The 25,975-nt window shown below is 40.9% G+C and overlaps 1 protein-coding gene and 1 pseudogene across 1 annotated transcript in view; both read right to left on the reverse strand.

The window, feature by feature from the left end:
• Positions 1–13,710: 13,710 nt before the first annotated feature.
• LOC139452036 (eukaryotic translation initiation factor 2-alpha kinase 3-like) overlaps positions 13,711–25,975 on the reverse strand; it is a 40,638-nt gene continuing 28,373 nt past the window's right edge. The window contains exons 14-18 of the mRNA XM_071233320.1: positions 25,334–25,477; positions 24,064–24,883; positions 15,806–15,967; positions 14,785–14,949; positions 13,711–14,061 (exon numbers count right to left, since the gene is read on the reverse strand). Of these exons, the coding sequence (XP_071089421.1) occupies positions 13,897–14,061; positions 14,785–14,949; positions 15,806–15,967; positions 24,064–24,883; positions 25,334–25,477 (1,456 nt within the window). The 3' untranslated portion in view covers positions 13,711–13,896. The remainder of the gene's footprint in view (positions 14,062–14,784; positions 14,950–15,805; positions 15,968–24,063; positions 24,884–25,333; positions 25,478–25,975) is intronic.
• On the reverse strand, positions 21,728–22,670 carry LOC139452110 (uncharacterized; annotated as a pseudogene).

Genomic DNA, 25,975 nt, shown 5'->3' on the forward strand with positions numbered 1-25,975 from the left:
CAAAATGAGATCATTAATAATAGTTCTGAGTCAAGGATGTTAAGTGTGATTTATCGCAGTGATAGATTTGAAACCATGCGAAGGACATTGAAGAATTCATGTCAGACTTATGTATTTTGCTTATTGATTGTGAAAGAGAATCTTGTTTGAAAAATTCTTATGTTTATTCTGCGTTTTAGGTCTTACGACTGATATATAGTATGCCGGATTAAAAATAAAATTATTGCCAGACTAAGGCTAATGACCCGACTAAACAAACCTTGAAAAGGAGAATTGAAAGCCTTGAAAAGACCTTGAATTTTAAGAACCCTGTTACATGGTATCTTGAAATATTTGGGAGACGTCTGCCCTCGAAGGCATTGGCGTTGATAATTGTTTCATCAATTTTCCATATTGTCTACTTTACAGCATTATGAACGACGTGCCCACGGAAAACTCAGCACTGGAAGCCACACACTGCCACCAGAGTGCCCTTGGTGAAATTGATAAGATGAACAAGGAACTGGAGCAGCTCAAGGAAGATTTGTTCAAAACCAGAGGTTTAGTATCACAACTAGTATAGCATTTATAATTTGTGGGAACAGTTTTGCATACCGCATTACATATCATGTCTTAAGAAAAAGTACAACTTTACGGATAACAACTTCTGGTTTATTGCATATAGCGACGTTGCCACGTTGATTCTAATACTGTTAACAAGCTGGAGTGCCTCATATCATTTCTTTATCGGTGTATTTAACATAATTCGAACATACAACAGACCAGTGATTTCTTAATAATAATTACAACTCAGCATACTGCCTGTAGATCTATATATAAACGAAATTATTAAATGTGAAAGTTATAAAATATATGTAATAAATTACTTAGTTTGCTGTACATATGAGCATTTGTGAACAGTCTTCTTTTCAATAATACTTCAAAGGCTCGAAATAATGAGTAACGTAATTTGCCAAACACACAGTGACATAAGGTCAGCATAATTGGAAGATATCCTTTTATCACGACAGTGAAGTCTCACATCCTTCACGTTGACCTGGCCACCCAGTTCAGCCCCCATATGGTGGAGAAGTTGAGCCGTGTAAAGGAGGATTGCAACAGGTGCTCTATGACAGTTAACATGCATCTCCAGTCAGACCAGAAGTAGATGGCACATAGAGACCCCGACTGAAGATATAACAAGCAACGTTTTCCCGTTTAATGGCAGTTCTGGAAATGGCATTGTTGACCCTGGATCTTTTCCATCATTTGTTTATCATGTTCAAAATATTTTTTGATTCAACATTGACACTATCTGATTATCATTTAAGAAAGCCTTGGCCTACAATAAACAACCATATAAAATGTGTATTTTTCATGCGTTATCCAAACAGTTGTTTCAATGAATGATGACCTGTCGTGTTTCAAGTTGACTGTCTTTTATATCCCCATGCATTGTGTACTCTGTACCACTACCAGGGGGCCTATATATATAAATGTTATAGTCTGTGTATATTCCGTTTTACTTTCTGTTCACATTACAAGTATTTATGTGGTATGATATGTAGCTTTTTGGTACAGTGTATTTAATAGTTCTTGTTGATGAGTTACACCGTACTCATGTACTTGTCAAAGTTAAAAAAAACAGGTTGCGAACGTTCCCGAATATAAATGTTTAGTCATTTTTATGGTATCTTAAAACTCTTAGACGGTTACCATCAAAGGCACTGATGTCCTTTGAACTATTTTATCCTTGGCTACTTTACAGCATGATGAACGATGTGCCAGACAAGCGGCTTTTTAATAATATCAACCCAGCATACTGCCCGTAGAGAGAATCTATAAACGAAATGATTAGGCCATTACAATATGTGAACACTAAAAACAGATACAAAATGTATTACTTAGTTTGGGTGTACATATATGAAGATTGGTGGGAAAATCTTGTTTTCATAATATTTACTTTTATTTAAAAAAAAAGTCTCCAATCGATTTTGAATTTGTTAACGTGCATTCAAAAACGTTCTGTACTTAGTTGTGTGGAGCTCCACACGTCGCTTGTACTTGAATGTGACAACCTTAACTCTGCCTTATAAACAAACAGTTTTAGTCCACTTGTCTTTATAATAATAACATATAGAATAATGATAACAAAAAGGGCCAATTTCTATAAGTCCTTATGATACCTTAACTATTTGGCAGTGTGGCATGGTCTACGTACAGGACTAATGCCAATTTCTAACACTCCATAACCGCATCTTCAGTTACACTGTGTTTGTTGCACAATGTTTATCTGAGCATCGCCTATGTCCTACGTAGAGAATAATATACCCAACGAATATATATATGTCAAGGTAACGCAGGTTTCATACAGACATGTTATCAAACAACCACTTGTCCTATAAAACTTTGAAACCTCAACATCGGTAAACACTCACCTTCTTGTAATACTGATTTTCAGTCCTTTGGCAAGTTTTATCCGTCATCACTCCATGATTCTGATATGATTCACCTACAATTCAACCTGAGGTAGCAACTTCTGTAGCCGGCGCACAACGCACAACAGTTATCCATCCCTCGTGAAGTTAAGGGTTGAGGTGTCCCTGACGTGTGGCCTAATGTGTACCAGAGACCATATACTGGTATATGGTCTCTGTGTGTACACATAGTTCAAGAGGTCATACAGTCAGGGACATAATATTTACCCCCGCAAATGCATTTGTTAACGTATAGGCATTGGCAGTCATTCCTTGAATTATTATAGCTTATTGGGAGAATGCAATTTAACGTCATATATACATAAGCTCTGTCAAGTTTAATCACAATTTGAAATAGGGGCGGTTGGGTAGCCTAGTGGTTAAAGCGTTCGCTCGTCACGCCGAAGACCCGGGTTCGATTCCCGACATGGGTACAATGTGTGAAGCCCATTTCTGGTGTCCCCCGCCGTGATATTGCTGGAATATTGCTAAAAGCGGCGTAAAACCATACTCACTCACTCACTCACAATTTGAAATAAATTATCCATACTCTTTGTCTACACTAAGATGCCAATGGATTGTTTGTTCTGTGTGGTCGCATTCACAGTACGTCTTGCTTTCGGGCGGGCTGCATCCAGACGGTCTTTAACGGTAGGTGTTGAAATTTTCTATAATTATCGGCAGACATTTTGAACTGCAAAATGACAATGCTAGAAGACCACCTCGTGTCCAGGTTGTCACCATTTATCTCCAACAAGAAGGCATACGGACATTGGACCGGCCCGCCAAGTCCCCAGACATGTCGCCAATAGATCATCTGTGGGATGTTCTGAAGCGGAGAGAGTAGGCCAGAGACGTGCCCCAGCTTTAGGTAGGTTTTCTGGCGGGATATAGGGGGCAATACCAAAGGTAACCATGCGCGAGGTAATCAACATTATGCCATCAAGGTGTCGTGCATGTATCACCAAACATAGTGGACACACCAGATATTGATCAACACGCCCGAAACTAATTTTACAGACATTTATCGACACTACACCTTCACTTTTATTCATTAGTTCCCTTATTTTTTTGTCATTAGAAATATGTAATTCTTGTTCTCCCTATCTTAGAACAAGTCTAATTATATATGATCTTTCTACGAGACTAAGATTCGTTCTCTCAGAAGTTGATTCCACTGTTTGGAGACATTTTGTACTGGAGACAGATGGAGAGAAATCATTTTTTAAATTAAGACATAATTAATAACAGAACGGTTATGTGTTTTGGGGTTGCCAAACCAAAACAATCATTTAAATAGGGTCAAATGCATTGACCCCTGAAGATTTGGGGGTAGAATTGGCCTTCAGCAACCCATACTTGCCGTAAAAGGTGACTAACGGATCTTTTACGACTAATGGATCCGGTGGTCAGGATCGCTGACTTAGTTCATACATGTCATCGATCCCAATTGCGTGGATCGATGCTCATGATGTCAATCACTAGATTGTCTGGTCCAGACTTGATTATTTTACAGACCACCATCATATAGTTGTAGTGCGTTGTTAAACCACAAACAAACAAACAACATATTTATTCTTCTTTCACTGGTTATATTGAGGAGTTGTGGGCAGATCAGTTTTACTTTTGTGGCTGCAAATACAACTTCACCATGTTGAACAGACCTTAGTCATGCCAACCAATATTTGAATACTTGTGCCAGGTGAGCTATATAGCTGTTGTGGCTGCTTTTCTTGGGGGGTGTAATTTGCATTGAGCCAAGATGTTGTATATTTGTATATGCATGTATTCACTGGCTAAACATATGTTAAACGATTGTGCATTGATGAAAATTGGTGGGAAGAAATATATTGGGCTCTGTCTGAACCAGAATCTGAATTCTTTTGACACACTAATGAACTAGCATTTATTTCAGTCCAGCAACACTTTGGTAAAACATCATTATTTAAACTTTTAGTACCCTGGCATTTGTCTGTTCCGGATATCGGCACTGAGTATTATTCTATATATACCGTCATTGTTTTCTGACTAAATGATTGTAATTTTAAAAGGATTACCCATAAAATTGTGTTGTCTTTGTTGTCTGTTTTTCAAATTGATAAACACGGAGTTGTCAGTCGAACAGTTTTTGCCGGTCCCTTGTGACGCAAGTTTAGACAGTGGGAAGGTGTCAGTGGAAGCATATGCATCACATGCTACCACTATTCAGAAGGTATAGGTTTGATACCACAAATAGGTACAACATGTGAAGCTGACATCTCCTGCCGCGAAACTGCTGGAAAGGGTTAAAATCTTATTCTTTCACTTTCTCCATCCAGATAAAACATTATAAAACAAAGAGCACACAAATGTTTTTTAAGTTTATTTCAACATTTTGTTTTGGATGACTCCCATGTGGTGATATGAATATTCCTTAAATATTTACATCTCTGATGCATGATTTATCAATAACAAACAGTAAGAACTAAATAAGAGGTTAACAGTATTTACATTTAACAATGTTTGATGAGATGCTGATATGAGAATTATCACAATTATGCTTGGGACAAATATTGGCAGATTACAAATTGTGTCATTAACACAACATTCCTTACAAATTCCTATAGTCCAAGTGCTGCAAAGTCGTACCGATGAAATGCAAAATATATATATATATCTGAAAGCAACAATTCATCTTAAATGGCGTGAAAGTTAAGTTATATATATTTGTCCATACCAATTCATCACCATAATTTCAGACATTGTCATGATGGGTAGAATAAGTTGTAACTGTAATTGTTGGTGGTTTAATACCCCCGGTACTTGTTGTTACAAGGGGGTCTGCACAATAAACATAACAGCTTAGGGGCATCAGGGATAGTCTCAAAACTTCTATTCTGAAATATGTGCTGTTATGAATAACATTTATGCCATTTAAGACGAATTGTTGCTGTGGAATTTATATGTATTTTGCATTTCATTGGTACAGATTTTTGTAGCAAACGGACGATAGCAAGCACAACAGTTTATACAGTCCCTATATATCTCTGATATCACGTGACATTATTTTGTAGTTAAAGCCATTAAAAGACTGGAAAAAAAATTCTCAAGTAATCTGTGTTAAAAAGTTTATGCAGGCAGGAAGCCATTTTCATGTACCTTTATGCATGTAAACTCAAAAGTCTGCTACCCAGGTTAAGAGATGTTCTCTTAATCTCCTGTTACTTTGAGATGTTTATTACAGATGCAAACAGCTTGAGACACAAGAATATCTTACAGCAGCATTATATTAAAATGTGCCTTGTCATACACATTGCATAATTAATGTACAAAGTGATCACAGTTATTAAACAATTAACAGAAGCAGAAAGTAAATGGAAGCATTATAAATTAAATATTTGCTGAAATGAAAGCTTAAAACCTGTTGATTACGTCTTTGAATATCTTTTATAAGTGATACTTAGAAGGAAGAGATTATGGATGTCATTTTCTTTATTATTAGGAACACAACCTTGTGTTCCTCATAATAAAGAAGTTGAAATCCACAAATTCTCTTCCTTCTGTTGATTATAAGTTGATGTACATGGTGTATGGGTGTTGAATGAATTCATTCCCAGTTTTATATAGACGAGTTGACTTGGAACAGATTCTGAGAGACTTGGCACAGAATCTGTAAGCCTGGAACAGTCAGGGACTGTGAGAGAAGGATTAATCTATCTGCATGCTTGCATAACAACCCCTATCAGTGAAAGAGTGGGTGACACTTTACAAACCTGGTTTGAACAGTATTTCAGTTATAGAACTGTTTTATCATAATGTGAGTGGAAAATCCAAAGTGACACAGGTCATAGACATTTACCACTAAGGTGATTTATGCAAATCATGCAAATGGATATGGTGCCGACTTTGGCCAAAGCAAATGTACATTGAGATGCAATGCCACTGAACTGGCAATGTTTATCATAAAAGGAGTGTAGATGCACATCTGAGATTTACGTCACATTTGTTAATGAATGTTCCATGATGATACAAATAAATTAATCCTGATAATGACTATTCTTGGCAAACTGTATTCATTATATACAGAGACATATATCTATATATACAAACACATATATACATGTACAACCAATAACATTTTTCCTTGTCTAGAAACAACAAAATCAAAAATCATAAATTCGGTCCATTTCTTTGTTCCAAGATAAACCCTCAAGTAACTAATCATTTGAAATTGAATAAGCAAACGAAAAGACAGAAACACACATGTTGATAAAGCTTCATACACCAACTGCGGAATATCAATACATTCTGTAGATGACTTATCAGTAATATTGTATTTGTTCAAAAATGAATCAGATCTTATTGTGAGTGAGTTCTGTTGAATATAGACATATTTGGCCGCCTGTGACGTTCGCTACTGATCCAAAATCTGATTCTAGTCAAATTCCTTTTTGTCTGAAAAGATAAACTAAAGAAAGTATATATTTTGAAAATAAAGTCTAAAAAAACCCAGTTTTTCAGACTTGTAATTTGAAGCATTTACCACAGACTTTACAAACCTTGCTTTTATGCAGATAAATCACCACACAGTGACTTCATGTGTACAAACATACTTATTTATGCTTTTTGTTTGGTTATCACCCATTTCAATAGGAAGCATTTAGAAATCTGTTATCTACTCACAGCACCAAAATACATCACTCTCTACCATGTCAGAATGTTTTGAAACATAGTCATTCCTGAGTTCAACCAATGCATATCTATGAATAGAAAAAGTGTACGTTATCAGAAAGAGTTACCAGGTCTGCTGAAAAAGTGACAGTCATGGACTGGATCTATATGCAGACTTTATAAAAGACTGCCACATAGATTCTGCTCATGGTTAAGAAGTAAAACTCAATACAGAGAACACCATACAAAATGTATTTACATAGAAAGCTTGCTACATATATGGACTTAAGTTTGTGGTGGTGCTGGAACTGAAGGTGAAATACTGCAATTACCACATACGACAGTGCCCACCTGTTTCTGCCATGTTCTCACATGCAATGAAACTAAGTGAATCTAACCCACAAATATGATTACCGGTAACACAATTCTCTCACCAACCCCTAAAAACCCTCACTGACCCAAATTTCAACATGCTATTACAGAATAAAATTAATCAGCATGATTGGTTAGCTTAAATGAAGTTGACTAAGTGATCATGTGTCAATCATATGAAACATGTAAGTTTGTGTACATCAAATATTTCAACCATCAAATATTTCAACCTTTCTGTGACAATCATCTTCCCGAGGCAAGAGAGTTAACTGACTTTAAAAGTCCAGTTTTTACTAGGCTGGAATTCCTGGGCTCGATCGTAGCGCCACCAGTGGCTGTTACGAGTTATGTCCTTTCTATGCCTCTCCTATTGACCAATCAGATTCAACCTCTCGTATCACTTGCATTTGCTTCAAACAAAACGGTGGCGCCCAGTCAAGACGATCTGATTGATAATCAAGATCTATATTGTGATAAATTGAGTCTTACATCGCAAAGTGCATTAAATCACGTGAGCACCTTGATTAACCTTTAGCCTGCTGAATTATTTTCACACTTCTTACCCCTGCCTGCTGGATTAATTTTAGCATAAGGCGCTCTAAAGAGGGTGGGTGATTTCAAACAGTCAGTGCCTCATTAAACAAGGGCCAATTGAAGAAATATTTTGCACATTTATTCCTGATAGAAAACTACACAATTCTATATAAAAATATCCTGGTGTTTTCAATCATACCAAGGTTAAGACCAAAGCGAACACAAAATTTGTTAATTTTCTTGAACTTACCTGAATTGCGTTATTGAAGGTGGTTTGCATTTCATGCTAGGAACCCTCTAATATCGTAACATTTTTGCAAATTGATTTCAATAATCATATCTCCGATATCATAATTTTAATTGAGTAAAAATTCGGGATTTATAATCGGCATATATCAGCGCGATGGTAAATTATGACCCATTTCAGTGAATTTATTATCTAAACGTTAAACAGAAAAATAACTTAATTTTCGAGGTCATCATGTCGGTTGCAGAAATACGAATATTCGGGTTAATCTGACGTGTCATGTTATAAAATTTGCAGGAAACATTAAATGACTTATAAATATTCACTAATCCTAATTTCAAGCGTTTTGGTTGAATATTTACGATATACAAAAATAAACAACCCGTGTCATGATGCTAGTAGACGTCCTAAAATCAAACATGGCGCGCTTCGCCCGACCTCCGCATAACTTATTGCTATTTTAATATCAACAAAGTTTACATTGCCTTTATAAATATAACTTGGCGAAAGTTGACGATCTTCTCAATCGAAGAATGTTTTATTCGTCATATTCCAATAAATATGACGAGAGAAAAATGAAAATACAGATCGTGAATTCTGACAGCACTATTTCAATTAGTGCAAAGGTCACCGGATGTGATGTCACAGACAGGGGTAGTCTGCTGATAAGCTTTCGAAACAAAACAATTACAGTAAATTTTGAAATAGTTCGCCTATCACATACAGCAAAAATATAAGTCGATACACAGTATCAGTAATCACCACTAACATGAAATATAAATGTGACTTTGACGATATAATTCGCGTATTAGTTAATCCGTTTTACCTTGCATGCTCCCGTGACCCGGAAACGGTAGACGATAAATCAACATGCCACATGCAAGTTTCTCGGTATCTTTTATTTGAACTTCTGTTGATATCTAAGAATCACCATTCAATGTTGTGAATATAAATGGGACATGATTCATATTTCTGCGATGTACATGCTGATAAGTTTCACTACAACAAGTGTATCCCACGTAATACGTCTATGGATATCGTCGATCAGCAAGATCACCCTCAACAACAGGTGCGCGAAAATGGGTTTGACAAAACGTGTTTCAAAATAACATCCCCGCGTTGCTGAAAATGATAGGGTATATATAAGCAATAAAATTCTACGTACATATTTTCGGTGTTAGTTCCACATTACATTTAGGATAGTTTTCCTTTCGGGAATACATACATAGATTCTAGCATGATTTTAGAACAGTTTCACGAAGGATTTCTAAATATATTCCCAAAAAATGAAGACCACCATGATTGCGCATTGATGATAGATTTGTAATTGTTTAATTATTTACAGCTTTTTACAGGTTTTAAAATTTTAAGTTATATTTAATAGTTATTTTTCCCACAATGATGGTGTGTGGGGACAGTAAATATTAGTCTTTGCATCAACACAGTGTAACTGATCAAACTTCAATTATTATCTTTAGTTTAAACATATTTATTCAACAATTATTATCTTGCACTCTGAAAATCAACTATGTGAATAAGTAACTCTCTGATGTCATCATTTTAATTTTAGTATTCCATGAATAATGATTAAATCAGATCCTTAACATATACATACTAAACTCATATGGACATTAATTTTGTGCATTATGTGGTTTGTTTCCAAATAAAACAATTCTGAAATATGATTTAATAGGAATTAATTTAATTTAAATACAGTAACAGTACATGACATTTTTGTTTGTTTAATCACAAGAACCATGGTGGCACATAAGCTGGTAAGTTTGCCATAGGTTTCTTAGAAAATGCTATCTCAGTCTTCTGGTTGGAATGAAAAGAAACATGCCTGTGTACATGTTTACCCTTGCCAGGTGTATTTTTTCCAGTCAGCCAATCCATTACTTTTGTTCACCTTATATGGTCTATTTTATACATACAGGTACTGCTTCCAAACTGTTTTTTCTTTGTATGCAATCACAGTATCACAACTTCCTCAGCTGGTGTGTATAAAAGTTCCCCTGTCATCATGAAAAAAGAATTATAAAGGAAAGTCATATTTACATTCAAAAACATATCTGTCTTTCCTTGAATACTCTTTGTCTAAGTGCCAGAAATGTAAGTGTCATAAAAAAAATTAAAAACTTTTTTTCATAAGGAGTTTTCTTAGATAGACCTAGATCTAAGTCAAACCATGTGACTAGTTAGGTAGAATTATAACCTTATAAGCCCTCATTTCTGAGGTGTCCATATTTTTCACATTTTTAGGACTAAACGTGATCCGTGTAGATCTGCCTGTTTTGTTATGTAAAACAATTTCTTGTCTTAAAAAATGAGAAAAGGAATCATTCAGACGAATTTTTTTTATCCCATTGATTCACGAAAATCAGTTGAAATGTACAGTGGTGACTTTTGTACCCAAAATTTCTAGTAATTTGTTACCCAAATGGGTATGTGATTTTGTAGATCTACCTAGAATTATTTCAAAGATATACATTAATTTGGTGTCTTAAACTTAACATAATATCACTTTCCTATCAAAACAATTCATTCTAACTTAGGTTTAACCAACTTAACTGGCCTCTCCTTCAGTGACAATACGTCAGTTTTCTCTCAAAACTAAACAATCAATTTCAAGGATCACAGTCATAATCATATTTGGAACTTGATGAAATATTTTATTATGTGTTCTGTTCATCTACATTAAAACATAAATATAATTATAGATCTATTGTCTTATTTTCTTAGGTACAAATTCACAAAGTATTTTGGGTACAATTTAATTTGTTTTGGGTACAAAATCACACATATATATAAATAGGAGCCTAGAATCTATATATATTTACACTACCTCGTTGTGTACCAAAATGTTATCGGTTCAGAGGACGGGAGGTTCTCGGAAAGTTTTCAACAACATCTTTAATATTTAAATTGTTCTTTTTGTAATGTCAGACCAATAACAATATTATGTTATTATTATGGCATATCAATACGTTGGATCGCTCTCCGTTGCGCTCGTTTATAGAAAATATTTTAAAATTAAAATCATCGAGCGTGAAATCCATTACGGTTTCGGATTTAGACTTACACATTTTATGGCGACAATCACGAAGAAATATGAAACAAATAAGAGTGAAGACTGCTCTCCAGATCAATAAATAGTAAATAGTTGACGAAAAATAGTAAATTATGTATTTTCTTTTGAATTGGAATCTATTTCGGAATTTCTTTATGATAGCTTACCAACTTTTGCATATTTTGCTTCCATGTGTCACATGCGGTACGTGCTTCCGGTTTCAGAAATGATAGCTAAAATTGCAAGTATTTTGATTATTTCTCGTAAAATGCATTATTTTGCTATTGAATGGTTTACCTAGAATGTATATCAGTTCAGATTTTGCGTATCATCCAATATTTGTCATTTTTCGCAGTGTTTGTTGACTTTGTTCGACTCAACAAATCGCGAGTTAGGCCACGCCCAAACGTATCGCTGACGTTTGTCGGCTTGGCAATGTGTCGGAAAGTTTATCAAACGAAATCATTTGCAAACTCTTTAAAAATGAAATTCTTTTTACAAAGATTTATACATGCGTGTCAATAATTCTAGAAAATTAAGTTAGATGTAACAAAATGATTGTAATAGTCTAACGGGATAACTATGCATGTGGAGTTGTTTGTTTACCGCCGTTGCCATGATCGTACAAGTTCCATCCAATCGATGATGTTACGATTCAGATTGTTTTTGTTTACAATTAATTACACCGAAAGTTGCTAATTTTTAGAAATAATGGAACATGAGTGTTTTCCTTTCGTCAGCAAACAAAAAATTATGATCGAATAGGAAAAATGATGAAATTATAAAGAAAATATCGGACTGCATGCCGCTCAACGTGAAGTGCCAAAAGTCAACAATGGCCGTTCCTGGTAGATGTGTGCCGAGAAGTTTGGCCGAAACTTTTTTAACTCGCGATATTTTCTTTTTGAGGTAAATAAATGACTGAACGTTTTGATATTGAGCAAGCTGAGCATTTATGCATGTCATACGTAATTTAAATGATACGCAAAGCCTTCTTGGTAGATAGATATGGCGAGTTTTATTTTGGGGTGTTGTTATGCTATTCGCCTGTCGAATGGGTTCGACATCAGATGCACGGGGATCGACACCTCTGTCGAATGGGTTCGACGTTAGCGTGCAGAGCTTTAAAAACATGAAAAGATTTAGAAAATATCTGTTGACAACGAGTTAGCGGTGCACATGCTTTGCAAATCCTTCAATCGACCGAAATCTACACGACACTTTACGAACCGGATGTCGATTTTGGTGCGCGATTTTGATTGGACTATGTAACTCCATAATACCAGCCTAGTTCAGCAAGGGTGGAAACTGGACTTTTATAGTCAGTTAACTCACTTGCCTCAGGAAGATGGTGACAGTATGCCACATGAACTTGTTATTGGTCTGTAAATACCCCCTATATGTAAGTACAGACGTATAAGGGGTATATATTTTTATTTACTGATCAATAACAAGTTCCTGTGCCATTACTCTGTTTCATATTTGCTAATCTAAAAGTAGACGGCAATTCTTGGAATCTCTTGAGAACCCTGAATAATCCAAAGGCAGAAGACATAACCAACTCCAGTGTAATGATATAATATCCTAATACATGTATTCATAAAGATATCATCAAAACATTTTGGCTTGATGTGAGTTTGGCTCGATGTTTAACTATTAAGCATGGTAAGTAGAAATGTCAGTGGCATAACTGCAAACAAATTAAAACGTGTTGGTCTTTAATGTCAGCCAAGTGGTTAAAGCTTTCACTTGTCATGCCAAAGACCCAAGTTTGATTCCCCACATGGGTACAATGTGTGAGGCCCATTTCTGGTTTCCCCGCCTCCGTGATATTGCTGGAATATTGCAAAAAGCGGTACAAAACACCACTCACCCTCTCCATATAGCATACATATATATTAAATATCTGACAGCAGGGATGAAACAGTTAAAGTACAGACCTTACCAGAGTATCAAAACAAGAACTGTTACACTGTGAATGCACACTATCTTGGAAAGGTATTTCTTGAATCTTTTTTACACAGTTCAAGTTCATACTTACGTCAAGATTGTTCACAGGTATGTTTTCCTAGTTTACCGGTTATTTGGAATGTTTGAGACAGTTAATCACTGGTGATAGCCTAACAACAACAAACACCATGCTTATATAGTGTTTAAAATAAAGGATGAAAGTCAAGGGGTCCTTATCATGTCCCCAATGTTAAAAGGTCTAGCTTCAAATAAAGCAGCAAACCTTAAATATGCCAGGAGCACACTTAATTCTCAACATTTACATGTACAGGTTCTCAAGTACTTGGGAAGCACTTCAAGAAAAGTTCTCAAATCCCTGCCTGGTTCATCCCCATGCTGTCCTAAAACTCTTTTCTCATGATGACCCCCCTCCATGATGTATTCTGTAGGTTATCTTGTTTTAAGCGCTCTTTGATAGTCCTGCCATCAATGTTTAGACTACTGTGTCTCCTGCCGTTAAGTTCCTGGTCTCATGGTCCCTCCTACTATCAAATCCTACTATCCTACTTTTTTATATAAGTGTACATAGTTTGGTTAGACAAGCTGTGAGACATTCATTAACTGCCGGTGGAGTTATTGCTTCCACTGCTGATGGTGCGAGTGCGGAACCTGCTGGCCTGTCTACGTGGGGCAAAGTCCTTCAGCAGATCATGTTCCAATATAGCGCAAGCAGATGGACGTTCAGAGGGCTTCTGTGATACCAGCCATTTCACCACATCATGCTGAAAGAGAGGTATGCAAGGGATAAACATCCATCCTTCATGAAGTAAGGAATAGTGAAAGTAATGATGAACTGCCTTAAAAATAAAGTTGTATTGTATGTGTACCAAAGGTTGACCAAAGGATAACAATTATAATTTCATAGCAGTGTAATATTGTTCTGTGATTTCTGAAATATTTTGTTATATCATACCCAATGTGTATGATATTTTGTTCAACAAAATACATGTATAGGCATACAAAAATTATTTTACATGATAAAATCAACCCTTCTTTCAAGCTGGTTATTGCGTGGAATGTTTAAACATAATCAAAGGGACATTACTATGTACACATGATTTATTAATCTGGAAACTTGTAAATCCAGACAGTTCCGTAATGGTATAATCATCTGGATTAGCAAGGTTTTAACATGTGCAATGTAAGATATATTGGCAGCACTGCAGTTTACTTGGTGCAGCTTATGAAACAATCGGGTGCTGATCACTTGGTAAACAAGCACTAGTTTTTTGTGATAGACCCAATGGTCCCGTGGTAAAGTGTTGGGTTGATAAACTCATTAGCCTAGCTTAGCTTCAAACTGGCAATGCAAGTTTGATCCTCTGTGCTGTGCTAATTAAAATCTGAAAAAGTATGCAGTATGTGCAGTACTCCCAGGAGTTGATGGACAAAGGACATGAAGGACACGAAGGTGGGAGAGATGGTAGAAAGACTGAACCACCCACCTCTTTTGGCATTTCCCGTATGAACCTGTCTGGGAAAATTTGTTTCTTGATGTCCACAAGTGTCCTGATCCTCTCCATCTGAGTGGAGAAGGGATACAGCAGCTCAAACAAGATCATCCCCAGGGAGAAGATGTCCACCTTGTGGTCATACTGACGCCGAGCAATCTGTACAACACACAACCATGCTACTTTGAACTAAAAGAACAGGATGCCTTCTGAATCTTTGCATTGTGTGGTGATAACTTTGGTCCAAGAGTCAGTGAGTGAGTTACTTGGGTTTTAGCCATTTTTAGTAATATTCTAGAAATACCACAGAAAGATACCCGAAATGGGCTTCAAACATTGTACCCATGTGGGGAATCCAGCTGTTCAGGGTGATATGCAAACACCATAATCATGATAATGATAATGAACCGTTAGCTTATCATGCTTACTACTCATAACACATACCCACTGCCAAAAGAAACATGAATACCATACATGTTGGTTAATATATGGACACTCATATTCAAGAGATATTAGATTGGTTCCATGCACAAATGAACATACTGGTATGTTGTGTGAACTAATGCTCTTGAATGTATCAAATGTGACATCATAGATCCATGACTCGAGATGCACCATTTGTCTTGTGCAGGATTACTGTGTTCACTTTGTAACTCATGTGCAGCATATCGTGATAAATATAAAGACACTCTGTGGTAACACTTGACTGATTGTTAGTATTGTCATTCATTGGTGCCCATTGGACTGTTGGAAACATCTCTTCTTAACCTACATACTTCTCTGTATGTTTCCATGGTTCATGTTTCTTTAGGCTGTGAGTATACATAACGATATCAATAATATCATAATAATCATGAAAACAGATGAACGGGCAAGCAGAAGCCCTGAAACTTTGTTACAAGTAATAAAGAAGATATCCATAACATTAACAGTAACTTGGTGAACAGGTGAATATAATGATAAAATGAAATTTGTGATATTAATAAATTCCTTAACTTGTTTAATGTTTTTCTACCTGTTCTGGGCTCATGTAAAGCTGTGTGCCGACCTCAGCTGTGTGTTTAGCATAGGCATCGCCAGCTTCACCAACTACGTCATGTGCTTCTACAAGTGCTGTCACAAGGCCAAAATCTCCAATCTTGATTGTCCCATCCACAGAGAAGAAAATATTAGAGGGCTGAAATAAAAGAAATGAGCCTTTGATTTCACTGTCAAACTGTACTGGTAATCATGGCAATAGGTATAATTACTAGGGCTGGGATGAGTCCAAAGTTACTACCCGGGTACCCAACCCTGTAATAACCGACCCTACTCGGGTACCCGTGGAAGGTCTCATGAGATTGGTACAAACTGTTCGATAAGGAATTGTTTGACCGTAGCCTTGGCAAAAAATATTTAGGTACACTATAAAACGATAATGTCATGCATTACTGAAGTTGACTGAAGCTCTAACTTTATTCAAAAATACATGTCAGAAGTAATGCGTTAATGGTCTGAAAGATAAGCAAACAATCGTGACCTATAGTGTATTCACATGATTAACCACAGGTCCTGGTAGTCCTGTGGGTACCCAGGTCCTACTCAGTACCCACCAGAACAGAGAACCTGAGTTACCCGTCCCAGCTCTGGTAATCATGGTAATTACAACACATTTTCTAGTGGTAGTGAGTGAGTGAGTGAGTGAGTATGGTTTTACGCCCCTTTTAGCAATATTCCAGCAATATCACGGCAGGGGACACCAGAAATGGGCTTCACACACTGTACCCATGTCGGGAATCGAACCCGGGTCTTCGGCGTGACGATCGAACGCTTTAACCGCTAGGCTACCCGAACGCCCCTTCTAGTGGTAGAGCATCTGCCCTGAGAGTGGAAGGTTGGGGGTTCAATCCCCGGCCATGTCATACCAAAAGATGTTAAAAGATGGTACTTGTTGTTACTCTGCCTGGCTTTCGGCATTAAGGGCCGAAAACAAGGACTAGTCAACTCGGAGTCAGTATACTGTGTCTGAGTGGCGTATTCATGATAAACTTGGGTATGATATCTCAGTGGGCTAGCATTTAACCAGCATTAGTCCGCAGTAGTACAAGCATGCACACACACACACACACACACACACACACACACACACACACACACACACACACCCCTGCAATAATCTTGAACATGATGTTAAACCCAATTTCATCTCACCTCATCTACAACACTTCTTTACATGCTTCAGGTGTTAGAATCATGAGTATTGTTATAAAGCATGTTTGTTTGTTTGTTTCTTAGAGCCACACTCAGCAACATTCCAGCTATATGATGGCGGTCTGTAAATAATCAAATATGGACCAGACAATCCAGTGATTGACATCATGACCATTGATCTACACAGTTGGAATACGATGACATGCTTCAACCAAGGCAGCAATCTGATCACCTGATCCTGTTAGTCGCCTCTTACCATGCTTATGACATTGACAAGCATGGGTTGCTGAAGGCCAATTCTAACCCTGATCTTGACAGGCACACCCAGCATGTGAAGCAGTGACTTGGCTATAGTGCTACTTTGACCATTCTTTCCCTTGTGCCCCGACAAATGTGGGGGGAAAGTCCAAAGTGATGCAGGTCCTAGATGTTTGAATGTTTCATAATATTACATCTTTGATAATAATGTTATTGTTAAAGATGAGGGGATGTTGGAATTTCACTGACAGCAATTTGAGAATGCTTAGAATTAATCAAAGTGAAGTTTTCCCATCTATTTAATCAAAGTGAGTGTATGCCATATATTCATACATGCATTATATATGTACACACATTTATGTTCATACTAGCCAAAAACACATTATGAAAATCTTTTCTCATGATTGAGAATATCACACCTATTATTGCAGCCTGCTGAGAACAAACTAGTCATATATAGGGTACCATATTCGACAAAATAAGCGCCCCGCTATAATAAGGCAATATTTGCTAATATATTGGCTAGTGAGTAATCCCAATTAGCACCCCTTCTGATTGATCAATGTACCAAATACATATTTATTCATGTATAATACGCACTCGTGTGTAATATGCACCCTTAGTTATGGGCTGTCAGCAGAAACCACAAAATTTTGTAGAATTTTCCTATTCGGAATATTCTATAAGTAATACGTTACCACTGTTATACCGAGGCTGTTGTCTCCCACAACTGCTGCTATAGCGAAATCTACCACAGAGATCTCAATTACCTCATGCAGCACGTGCGTAGCCACCTAGCTGCCATGTGACACCCTTCACTCTTGTCTCTTGCGAGAGCAAGTGCTCGGGGGACAGACGGGCGGGCAGCAGCCCAGTGGTAACGTATTACTTATAGAATATTCCGAATAGGAAAATTTTACAAATTACATTAAGTAACACGTTACCACTGTTATACCGAGGCTGACTACCACAGTAGGCGGTTGGGAGCACCTACAACCCGAATCCTGACTGCTAGCGTTCCTTCCGACCAGCGGAAGTAAACACCAAGGCGGAAGCACTCGATGTGCATGCACCTAGCTAGGCGTTACCCTATAGGAATACCAAAGCACTGTCAAGCGCATACCGTAAGGCTCAATCGTCATTGCCAAAACGATTGGTGACTCCAAACGGCCCCACTGGATAGGTATTTCATCGCCGCAGCGGATGAGAACACTGTATCCACGTGAGCTTAATCTTAGATCAGGTTAAACAGTCGAAAAGAGGGAAATTAATTTCATTCAGACCGTATATCCCAGAGCAAGCCTACTTAAAGTATGCATTAGGCGCGTGACCTAATTCCAGTATTTGTAAGCATGCATCACAAGGTTGGGATACACGACAGACAATTAAATACATAATTGTCAAAATACAAATAAGGACAAAGCACACAAAAAGCCGCCCTCACCTGTGGTGTGAGTGCGCTGGTTTGCGTGACCCCAACGCCTGTACCCACGGCAGTGGGAACATTGGAGACGACCCAGATTGACCACCGTGCAAGGTCTGACGCCTGAGGAGTTCGGAATTGCGCTGGGCACACCCCTTAGGTGCCCGCTTGCGCCGCGATCCGCGGGCCAAGACGGTGCACACTCTCCATGACGCCATCAGCGACCTGTTTCAGGTAATGATTGGCAAAAAACCGAGTCAGAACGCCAGTAACAACCTCGTAATATTCTGCGAACAGAGATATTCGAGTGTAGGGCAAATGTTGCCGCTAGCGCCCTGATCTCGTGCGGGTTTGACCCCGCTACCGGTAACCCCCGAGACCGGTACGCCAGATTGATGACAGAACGAAGCCACAACGCAATCGAGTTGCGAGTTATGTCAACCGTGCGATTATGGTTACACGATATGAACAGACGGTCACGCCCTTGTCTACGTTCATTCGAAGCCTTAAGATAATACTTAAGGGCCCTAACCGCACACAGCGCTCTGTCCTCAGTATCAGCAGGATGTAAGATTTCTTTGAGTGATCTTACAGTGAATTTTCTCTCTGTTTGCCCGATTCTCGGCGACGAAGCCCATGAGCAGGCCCAGGCGGACCGCTCCTTCGTCACCCCTATCGAATCGTACCTTGGCGACATCGAGTGCATGAGTTTCGGATACACGTGCCGCCGTGGCAAAGGAGAGGAGAAATGCTGTTTTCCAAGTCACATGCCGGAACGAAGCACTATGCAAGGGTTCATACGGAGCTTCCGTAAGTGATTGCAACACTAGGGAAAGATCCCAGGCCGGTGCCCGAAGGCGGCCCTTCTTAAGATCGTGCTGTTTGAAACCCTTGATAATACCCCGTATCACCGGCTCTTTGGAGAGACTGGTACCCATAGCAACGTCCCGTACCGTAGCAACGGACGAGACATAGTTGGCAATGGAACCCCCAGAGAGTTTCCGGGTCTCTCGCAAGTGAGACATGAAACGAGCAATATCCTACACAGATACCTTATCTGGCGAATGAATGTGATGATTACAACACCACTTCGTGAAAAAACCCAACGCCTGTATGCCCGAGACGCCCGGCGAGAAAAACCTTTACTCCTCAGACGCTCGGTGACAACATCCACGCGTGCAGATTGAACTGCCCTGCGTTTGGATGAAGCTGACCGGTGTGAGGGTGGATCAAGAGATCCGGTCTCACAGGCAGTGGGAGTGGCGACTGCGTGACCTGGGTCAGCAAGTCGGGGTACCACGATCTGTTCGGCCACATGGGCGCGATCAGTAACATTCGACAGCGAACTCCTCGAAGCTTAGAATGTGTGGTATCAACGCTGTCGGCGGGTAAGCATAAGCGTCCAAGCCCGTCCAGTCTAACGCGAGAGCATCGTGATCGATGGCCCTCGGGTCCGGGACTGGTGATACAAACAACGGGAGTTGACGACCCAAACGTTCGCACAGCCACTGAAACACTACTGGGTTCAGCATCCACTCTGTGGGGCTCGGATCCTGAGGCCTCGATAGAGCATCGGCCAGTACGTTCCGCACACCTGGGATGTGACGGGCGCGTATCTGGCACGGGACACTGTCCACCAGAGCGTAAAACTCGAAACGTGAGATCGAGTAGCGAGTGACTGTGGGTTCCCCCCAGCTTGTTCACATAGGACACTACCGTCGTGTTGTCGGTCGCCAGCATGTGCCGGGCGTCGACGAGACGATGCTTCCAGTGATTGACTGCGTTGATCACTGCCTTGAACTCGAGACAATTGATGTGAAGACCTAGTTCGTCTACGCACCACAGCCCCGAGCTCACCTCCCCCTCTAGATGGGCGCCCCAGCCCACTAGAGAGGCATCTGTATACAGGTTCAACGTGGCCCGGTAGGGCCGCATAGAGACTCCTGATAAGACATTGTAAGGGAGCGTCCACCACTCCAGTTGCGGTCGGAGCCGATCCGGGAGGGCGACGGTCGCACTGTTCACCTCCGTTGCTAACAACTGGATTAAAAAACGTTGCAGCGGGCGGAGTTGGAGACGACCCCGTTCGGTGCAGTCCTGGGCTGATACAAGTAGCCCTAACAGCTGTTCCCAAAAGTGAACAGTCTGTTGCACCGCTAAGACTTTGGCAATCATCGCCTGAATTTTGTGCCACCGGTCTGGGGGGACAAATAGGCGATGGGACACCGTGTTGAACCGACCTCCGATGAACTGCAAGTTCTGAGAAGGGGTTAACTCGCTCTTGGGGAGATTGACAATCCACCCCAATTGCTCCAAGAGCCGACGTGCGAAAACGAGATGGCGTGACAGGGTGTCCGTCATTCGATTTGCTACTAGCGAGTCGTCCAGGTACGCGAAGTACCGGACACCCCTCCGGTGGAGGAACCCCACTATGGGGGTGGTTAACCGGGTGAACAGCCAGGGAGCGGATGAAAGACCGAATGGGAGTACAACCCACTCGTAGTGCCTGCCTTGAAAGACAAACCTGAGATATTTGTGATGATCCGAGTGAATCGGAACATGCAGATAAGCATCCTTCAGGTCGATCGAAGCTAGCCAGTCGGCCGGCATGATCAGTGCTTTCAGGTCCGTCAAGCTCAACTTCTGAACTTGGGCGGCTTGCGCAGGTAGAACTCGTTGAACGATTTCAAGTTGTGAATCCTTCTTGGGAACGAGAAATATCCTGGAGTAAAACCCCGGTGTTATTTCTGGTAGAGCTAACTCCCTGCTGCCCTCTTCTCCACCAACCTGCCGATGGCATCGGCGAGGAAGGGAAGATCGGTTTCCGAATAGAAACCTGCCGACGGGGCAACGGTGAGCGGCGGATTCGCTTTGAGATCGAGCCGATAGCCGTACCGAATCGTGTTGACCACCCACGGGTCGTCGAACACTTGTTCCCAATTCTCCCTAAGTCTGGAGTCTGGCTCCCACTGGGGAAAGAGAGGGGGGCCGGACAGGCTGCGGCAGGCGCAACTGTCCAGGGCCAAGTGACTCGGGTTCGCCTACGGGCCAACCGAAGTTGGCGCTGTCGGCATACGAACCCCTCCAATGAGAGTCACCTGGAGGGGCCCTTGCCGTCCTTAGACGACTTGGGCTTCCCCCAGTTCCCCTTCTTCCCGCGAAAGGGCTGCTGAGAACCCTTACCGGAGCCCTCAGAGCGGGGCTTCTTCCCGGAGGAAGAAGGACCCGACCCCTTAGGCCTGCCGGACGCAGCATCCTGGGGCGCGCTCCGCTTCGGAGCGGCACCCAGGCGCCTATGCAAGGACCCCACAAGATTCAGTGTGTGCCGAGAGGCCTCGGCAGACACAGCGGCCTGTTGTTCCTTCAGAACCCCAGGGATCTTGTTATTAAACAGGGTCCGAGCAGACCAAGGCTGCGAAAGGAGCACCTCCTGATTGGCAGCGTCCAACCCTGAAGCAGCCAGATACTACTGGCGCCGAAGAAAATGGCACGTGCCAGAAACAAAGGCCGAAGCCCCGGCAACGTACTCCAGGGAAGCATTCAAACCGAGCAAGCAGTTGTAAATGCGCTGGTCTCGGTCCGTAGGAGAACCTTCGACCAGACTGGCCGCTGCAGCCAGGTATGTGTCTCCGTGAGACATTGCCAGCATGGAGTGTCGAGCGAGGGTGTCCAGCTGTTGCAAGGTACCTTGTGGTACCGTGGCAACCGGTGGGGCACGGACCCCCAAACGCTCCACATGGGCTTCCGCAGAAGGACCAGCCTCGGGAAAGGCAAGGTCATGTACTGGGAAAGACCCTTTTCTCCACGACGGGGGAGGTAACGGGAGACCCCGACCGGAGGCAGCCGTGAAGGCCTTCTCCAAAGAAGGCTTAATCCCGCGCAGCAAGGTTGATGCCGGGAAAGCCTTGTCGGACGTCTCGTCGTATATCTCGGAGGAACCTACGGAACCGTGGATTCCCCGCGGTATCGGCAGGGGCTTTGGCATGTCCTCGAAGAGGTCATACACCATGGCCACGCGGTCCTTAACCGATAGCGGAAGCAACGGTTCGGGGGAAGGACCGGTAACCACGGCAGCCGCTGCCGTACCGGTGGACCCCGCGTCCGAACCCGCGGCCACCGAAGAGGCCGGGGACGGAACAGCCAGCGGCCTATCTTGCGATAAGGCAGCCAGCTTGGAGTCCACAAGTTTCGACAACAATGCGGCGACGGAATCCCCAGACAGCCCGAGGGCCGCAAGGGGATCCGCCGCAGCCGAGGAGGTGGTACCCGCACGGGGACCCCGACCGGACGAACCGGCCACCACAGGGGTGGAGACGGACTGTACGTACAGCCGGTACCGCTCAAACTCCGCAGGCCCCAGACCTTCGCACAGGGTGCACCGGGTGTCCCCGCAAGGAACCCTGCAACGCGGGCAACGATCGTGGGGACCCCGGGACGACAAAAACTTTCTGCACACCCCACAAATCCGAGGAGCAGGGGTAGAGGGGGTGGATACTGGGGACATATCCATGTCAGACATTGATTGTTTGCTATAAACAAAGAACACAACATGGTTACAACGCACGCACCACAATGATTCACAAACGAGCATTTTCACAAGAAAATAAACAAGCAATGTGAACATATAACATACACATATAACTTTTATTAAAGAAATAAGTTATGTTAACCCCCAAAACATACAAGAACAGGGGAAACGTAAAACACAACGTGCATACGCGAACCCCGCAAGTATATAGAAAAAAGGGCGGGAAAAATTTTCCGTTTGGCGGGAAAATTATAACCAAGCGTAGCTACCACAACGCCCCATAAAAGCACAGTTTATTAGAGAATAAACTATAATAAATATCACCAAATCTTCAAGGAACGCTTCAGCAGGAGAAAACATGTCTTGCTTAGCAGACGAAGGAGACAAGAGTGAAGGGTGTCACATGGCAGCTAGGTGGCTACGCACATGCTGCATGAGGTAATTGAGATCTCTGTGGTAGATTTCGCTATAGCAGCAGTTGTAGGAGACAACAGCCTTGGTATAACAGTGGTAACGTATTACTTAATGTAATTATCTTTCAACTCTTTTTTCTCTCAACAAAATAATATTTTAATAAGAGCCTCCTATTTCTAATTTTGAGTGAGCCCTGGGCGCTTATTATGTCGAATGCGGTATATCATGCTATGATCAAGGTTTACAATAAACAAAATAACAAACGTCATCAGCAGATATCCATCCCCCGTTCTGGTACAATTTAGAAATGGAGTTTGACTACTTATACCCTACCCCACTTTTAGTTCATTGCCATCGGATACCGTCAAATATTTCATTAACTGATGAGCAATGATAAAAAAAATTCAATATTGATATACACCACTAACCTATATTGCTATTTGTGTCTGATGACACTTACCTTGAGATCTCTATGCATAAGTCCACATTCATGTACATACTCCACAGCAGACACTATCTGGTCAAATATATCCAGAATAGAAGTCCTATCACGGTTCAGTGTGTTGGCACACATCCACTCCTTCAGCGTCTCTCTCCGACACAGCTGCATCTGAATGTACACATACACCTTCGGAGTGGCTAGCTTCTTCCCCACACTGTGACTGTCCTCCGGGGTTTCCGAAGTGTGTCTATCAGAGTTTTGGCTTGGTAAACCAGAGTTTTCAGATTTCTCAATCCGAATGGAATGATCTTTGAACACAACATTGGAGTCCGTTTCCCCTGAATTATCTCTTTCATGTGAAACATCATTACTGCTTTTGTCCTTGCAGCCTGAATCTTCAAACACTATGCTGAATGAGTCAGCATCACCTTGGTGAGATGGCTGGATGCTTTCACTTGAAGAGTGGAGATATGACTGGAAGGGAATGCTAGATGACTTAGATTGTTTTCCACCTGACTGAGAATTCATGAATTCAATGCTGAACGAATCTTCATCTTCTGCAAAACGCTTCTCAGGCTCTGCACCAATGTAACTGAAAGACCCGCTTTCGTCTGTTGAACAATCCATATTGGAATGAGCTGAAAATTCTTGACTGGTTCCTTCACGAAGATGGTTGAGACGGCTGAGAGAGGATGAGTTTTCCTCTGGTAGGATTCCCAGTTTGTTAATGAAAGGATTGAAGTCTGAGAGACAAGGCTCCATGGCCTGGTTGGGCGGGAATCTCGAGATGGAGGATAAGTCGGTGCCAGAGTTGCATGGTGTCGGAGTAAGGCACTCACTGAATAACAGATAAAATAACTTTTATCATAATGTTTAATTGAACTGCTGCTTAAGGATCTCTTTGATCACATCCATTAAAAAACACACAGCTACTTCGTTAGCCAACATTAAGTGGTTACCCCTAAAGAAAATGTAGTAGACCTTAAGTTACTATTATGACATGGCAGCACTCACTGAAAAATGATAACGCATCTCTGATGACCCTAAGCTTGAATTACACTCTCTAAGTAGGTATCTGTAACCACATTTTGTAACTGACGGTTGTACATATTATTCCAAAGCTCCTCCGGACAATGACTGAGAAGAAAGTACTTTTCTATAAATATTCCACAGTGACCCAGCCGTCAAATTCATTGTTTCAATCAGAGGTGGTTGTTGTGATTTGAAACCTCTAAATGGCCAATCAAAGTAATTTTATTAAGTACCATTCCTCACATTCACGACCTACCTGTCCTCAAACTGTTTGTCCCTCTCCTCCTGCCAGCCTGACGGAGGCGTCTCCAGCCAAGCGTGGTAGAACCTGACAATACCCATGTGGTCAAGCTTGGCCAAGGCCTTCACCTCTCGGATCACCCGCTCCTTCTGACCTTCCCTGAAAGGTAGCCAATTTTTTAAAGAATATTAACCCCTTGAAACAGGCAGGGCGCTATTTAGGAACATGATTTAACATGCACCATGCACACATTTTCATTATGAAAACAAGAGATAAGTCAAAGAGCCAAAATAGACAAAAAGTCTTTCCAAATTAAAAAAATAATTGTTGAATAAGGTGATGGAATGTTTAAAGAAGGTATTCCGACCTAAAAACTTAATAGGGGAGGGCAAATTGAATAAGGATGGTTCAGATAGTAAGAGCACAAGAACGAATTCCCAGCCAGCTGAGTGAGAGTGATGAATCAGACTTGTTGATCACGTGGTTCCGGTGCTCTTGCGGTTTCACACATGGGCAAGTTGATTGAAAAATTTGAAGTTGTCTGAGCTTAAAGTTTTGGAATAATTTCAGCGCAAATTTGATGCAGAAGCCATGTTTTTAGAACCTGGATGCTGATGGAACTATCAATATGTGTGATAGTCCTCTCCAGAGTGAGTC

The sequence above is a fragment of the Haliotis cracherodii genome, unplaced genomic scaffold (assembly GCF_022045235.1).
Source record: "Haliotis cracherodii isolate W230 unplaced genomic scaffold, xgHalCrac1.p SCAF_9, whole genome shotgun sequence".
Lineage (NCBI taxonomy): Eukaryota > Metazoa > Mollusca > Gastropoda > Lepetellida > Haliotidae > Haliotis > Haliotis cracherodii.